This window comes from Nicotiana tabacum, chromosome 12 (genome assembly GCF_000715075.1).
Source record: "Nicotiana tabacum cultivar K326 chromosome 12, ASM71507v2, whole genome shotgun sequence".
Classification (NCBI taxonomy): Eukaryota; Viridiplantae; Streptophyta; class Magnoliopsida; order Solanales; family Solanaceae; genus Nicotiana; species Nicotiana tabacum.
Genome location: NC_134091.1, coordinates 71,147,541 through 71,152,574, shown reverse-complemented (window position 1 = coordinate 71,152,574; position 5,034 = coordinate 71,147,541). Strand labels below are relative to the sequence as shown.

At 42.9% G+C, this 5,034-nt stretch overlaps 1 protein-coding gene across 1 annotated transcript; it reads left to right on the top strand.

The window, feature by feature from the left end:
- The first annotated feature begins 847 nt into the window (after positions 1-847).
- On the top strand, positions 848-2,549 carry LOC107769651 (protein ASPARTIC PROTEASE IN GUARD CELL 2-like). The gene has a single exon (XM_016588887.2). The coding sequence runs from the start codon at positions 974-976 to the stop codon at positions 2,441-2,443; it is 1,470 nt and encodes a 489-aa protein (XP_016444373.1). The 5' UTR covers positions 848-973; the 3' UTR covers positions 2,444-2,549.
- The last annotated feature ends 2,485 nt before the right edge of the window (positions 2,550-5,034 follow it).

Here is a 5,034-nt window from a genome sequence, read left to right as displayed (position 1 = left end):
GCAAGGCATTTTACATATGCCTCAGCGAGGCGTAAGCCTCGAGGCATGGGGCGTAAGCCCCATAGGTATTTAATTTTTAATATTTTATAAAATAATATAATTATAGTAAATATTTATAAACATGTAAAATTGCATAAAATTAAAGAAAACTATAATATGTGAATATATATATGTGCTCCATCCTCATATAAAACTAATCAAAACAATATATTGTACGCTATTTACAAGCACAAGTAACTTGAGTGGAAAAGAATAAAGTTTTGTACATGGGAGAATAAAAAAGAAGACTAACGTGCAATTTGAACTTTGAACTTGCTGTTATGAAAGAGAATGGAGTTCTCTTTGTATTTGTAAAAAAAATTGAATATTCATTGCTTTTGGAAAATATTAGCGGACTAGCGGACAAGATAAAGAATTGAAAAACACCATAAATTAGGGCTTCAATCAATAAAAAAAGTCTTGACTTTTAATTTAATACATTTCAGTTCCTTTTTAAAACTTTTGAATAATTACAAGCTGACTTTTGAGAATTTGGATATTATATGAAGGACTTATTCAACAAATTTTTTTTTTAATTTGAAAAAGTCTCTAGGACTTACGTCTCACGACAAAAGCGAGTCTCAAACGCTCGGGCGTACGTCTTTTAAGACTTTCGTCCCACGTCATCGCCTCGGAACATTTTGGACGTGCCTCGCCCCAGCCTCGCCCAAAAACGCTTTTTAAAACATTGGTTACTAGAAACACAAGAAACCCAATCATTCAATTATTTCCTCGCTAACCGTTCGTCCCAACCTAACATCACTCTCACTCCAAAAATAGGCCAAACTTTGTTCTCCATAAACCCCTTCCCAAACTAGCCCCACTTTTAAATTACCTTTTTCTGTACAGATGTCAAAACGCAAAGTACATAAATCCCCCCTGCCCAAGAATCCTTTTTCCTCACAAACACACGAAAGAAACCTTAGAAACAAGAATGTTTGTTCCCTTACAAAGACGAGTCGCAATTGTGCTCCTTGCAGTGTTCATTTTCTCCATTCCCAACACTACAACCGCAACTGAAACCAAAACCTCAGCTGGCCATGCAATCCCATTTCCCATCCACGAACACTTTAATGTCAAACAAACCATTAAAGAATCTACAAGAATCCACCCACCACCATCTAAAACACAGGGTGTGGCAGAAGAAGAAGAGGAGTTTCTTGAAAAGGGAAACTGGAAACTCAAGCTTCTTCACAGAGACAAACTGCCTTTTCCCCACTTCACTGATCATCCTCACCGTCTCGAAGCTCGCGTTAAAAGAGACGTCAAAAGAGTGGATACACTCATTCACAAAATAACAGGAGGCAATAATAATAATGTTTATGAGGTGGAGGAATTCGGGAGTGAGGTGATTTCGGGTATGGAGCAAGGAAGTGGAGAATACTTCGTGAGGATTGGTGTGGGCAGTCCTGTTAGAGAGCAATACATGGTAATTGATGCTGGCAGTGATATTGTGTGGGTCCAGTGCCAGCCTTGTACCCACTGCTACCACCAGTCCGACCCGGTATTTGACCCGTCTCTTTCCGCTTCTTTTTCTGGGGTACCATGTACCTCATCCCTCTGTGAACGGGTCGACAACTCGGGCTGCCACGCAGGCCGCTGCAAATATGAAGTCATGTATGGTGACGGGTCGTACACCAAGGGAACCGTGGCCCTTGAGACGCTCACTTTTGGTCGCACCGTGGTTCGGGACGTGGCAATTGGTTGCGGTCACAGTAACGGTGGAATGTTTATTGGGGCTGCTGGTTTGTTAGGTCTTGGAGGTGGGTCCATGTCACTCATGGGACAACTCGGTGGACAAACGGGCGGTGCATTTAGTTACTGTTTGGTTAGTCGGGGCACTGGATCAACCGGATCACTTGAATTCGGGCGTGAAATACTACCCATGGGTGCAGCATGGGTACCATTGATCCGAAACCCACAGGCCCCTAGTTTCTATTATATTGGCTTGTCGGGTCTTGGAGTTGGAGGAGCACGTGTAGCAATATCTGAAGATGTTTTCAGGTTGACTGAGGTAGGAGATGGTGGAGTGGTCATGGACACAGGGACAGCCGTGACAAGGCTTCCGACAGCGGTCTACGAGGCGTTCCGTAATGCATTCATTGCCCAAACCGCTAGCCTTCCACGGGCACCTGCCATGTCAATATTCGACACATGCTACGATCTAAACGAGTTTGTGACGGTTCGGGTACCAACCGTTTCGTTTTTCCTCATGGGTGGTCCAATTTTAACCCTCCCAGCTAGGAACTTTCTGATTCCAGTGGACGAAAGGGGCACATTCTGCTTTGCGTTCGCTCCATCTCCTACGAGACTTTCCATTATTGGGAATATCCAGCAAGAAGGCATCCAAATTTCTATTGATGGGGCAAATGGTTTCGTGGGATTTGGCCCCAACATATGCTAGGCTAGTAAGACTATATAGTATGTAAAGTGAAGCTTTGCTACTAAAGTAAATTTCCTTAAAATAATATCATTGAAGTAGTAAAGTATATAAACCATATATTACAGTAGTAATTATGTGCTAAATTATGTGGCTAATCTCCAATGATTATAATCCCAAAGGTAATATAATTTTCCACTCGTTTAGCTAGAGAATTAGCTAGAGAGATTCTTGAAAAGTCACTAATTAACTTTCAGCGAGTAAATAAATATCATTTGGGAAAATTCTATAATATGGTACAATCTAATAAAGTAGCTTTGGAATCAAAAGGTTCTATGGACTTTAATATTTATCCTAGGCAGAATACCGTCAGTGTTGCTCAGTATATTTGTTTGATACACCTTGACGAGTTAAAGGACTTAAGGTAAAGGTAACGGATATAAACTAAGGGTTCACAAAACAGTATAGAGAATTCTTTATCAGTTCTCATAATAAACAATAGTAAATAAAGAACACACAATATTTACGTATCCCTGCTCACGGGAATAAAACTTTATATTATAACCTATTGCAATCTAGGAATTAAACTCTTAATCACTCACCTCTTACAATACTCTATTGTAAGCTCTTTATAATAACTCTATTACAAAGCCACACTCTTGACTAACTCTAGTCAAACAACCAAAAGCATTAATGGTTAAATGATGTTCTACTAAATGCTTCTAAAAAGTTGTATAGGAATACAAGTAAATAACAAAAGACAAAGACACAACAAACTAAAGGACTCAAGACATATTCAATGATGGGATCTGATCCTTTATTTTGTAGCAGTTTTATTCTTCAATGCATCTAAGGAAACCGAGACGGCTGCACACTTAGAGAATATATATTTTTGTATTTGCAAGTGTTAGGTCAAAACCTTGTATCATGTTGTTTGTATATGTTAGATCATGAGAGTAGATTCAGGGGAATTTCCGGTTTCTAGCAAATTGTAGTTGTGTTGTTGTGCTGTTGCAAATACAGTGCAACATCTTTAAAAGCTATCAATGAATATTAGGCTTACCTAGTTTTAGAGACTAGGTTCCATCACGATATCCTAAGGTGGAAAATTGTGATCGTGACAAGTTGGTATCGGAGCTTTAGGTTCATAGGTGTTACGAGTCATAAGAAAGTATAGTAGAGTCTTGCGGGTTGGTATTGAGACGTCTGTACTTATCTTCGAGAGGCTATAGAACTTTTAGAAAACTCCACTTCTTTGATTCCTTATCGTGCAAATTAGTTGATTTCGAAATCTGAGCCTTTGTCTTTTTATTCTCTCAAAGATGGTGAGGATACGCACTGCTGGATCAGAGAATCAGACACTCGTGCTCCTTGCTAGACCGGTGCGAGGCCGGGTCGGGGCAGAGGCCGAGGTGGGGCACATGCTACAGCCAGAGCACCTGCCCGAGCAGCGACCGAGGAGCCACTAGTAGCTCCAGTTAGGGGACAGGCACCCGAGGCGCCTGTTGTTACCCCTGGACTTTAGGAGACCCTAGCACAGTTTTTGAGCATGTTCGGCACTCTAGCTCAGGCGGGATTGATTCCCCTAGCACCAGCTACATCTCTGGCTGGGGAGGAGCTCAAACTCCCGCGGTTCGTACTCCAGAGCAGTGGGTCCACATTGATCAGGTTTCGGGTGTCATGCCAGCACAACCCATTATTCCGGTTCAGCCTGAGGTCAGGCCAGAGGCGTCTAAAGAGGAATAGAGGAGACTTGAGAGATATAAGAAGTATGACCCTCCTACTTTCAGTGGCCCAACTATAGAGGATATGTGTGCCACCGTATTCTCAGCACCATGGGTATCGTTGAGGTGAGAGGAGTTGCTTTCACTACTTTTCAGCTGTCAGGAGCAGCGTATAGGTGGTGGTAGGTATATGAGGAAGGTCGACCAGCTGATGTAGCCCCACTCACTTGGGTTCAGTTTATAGAGATGTTCTTTAGAGAGTTTGTTCCCTATACCCTTCAGGATGTATGGTACACAGAGTTTGATTAGCTGTGGCAAGGGACTATATCAGTGTCAGAGTATGCTATCAGATTCAGTGAGTTGTCCTGACATACACCTGCCTTGGTTTCTACAGCTAAAGAGCGAGTCCGCAAATTCATCGAGGGGCTCAGTTATGGTCTTAGGTTCAGTATGGCTCGGGAGTTGGAGACAGATACCCCGTTTCAGCAGGTTGTATAGATCGCCTGGAGGATGGAGAGTATGCAGGGCCAGGAGAGGGAGCATAGGGAGGCTAAGAGGTGTCGAGATTCTGGAGGGTACAGTGGTGCCCGTGCTCCGGTTGCAGCACGTCATGACAGAGGCTTTGTGAGCCGCCCAGTTTATTCAGCATTTCTAGCTACTAGCAGCGCTCCGGCTATTCTATGGTCTGAGGTTGCCCATTATGCTCAACCACTTTCCAGTGCACCTCCTGCACGGGGTGCCTTCAGTGGTCAGTCTAGCTAACTAGGCCAGAGTCAGATTTAGCAGCCAAGCCAACCGAGACCTTGTTTTGAGTGTAGGGATACTAGACATATGGTAAGGGACTTCCCTAGACTCAGGAGGGGTGCACTTCCACAAACTACACAGGCTCCA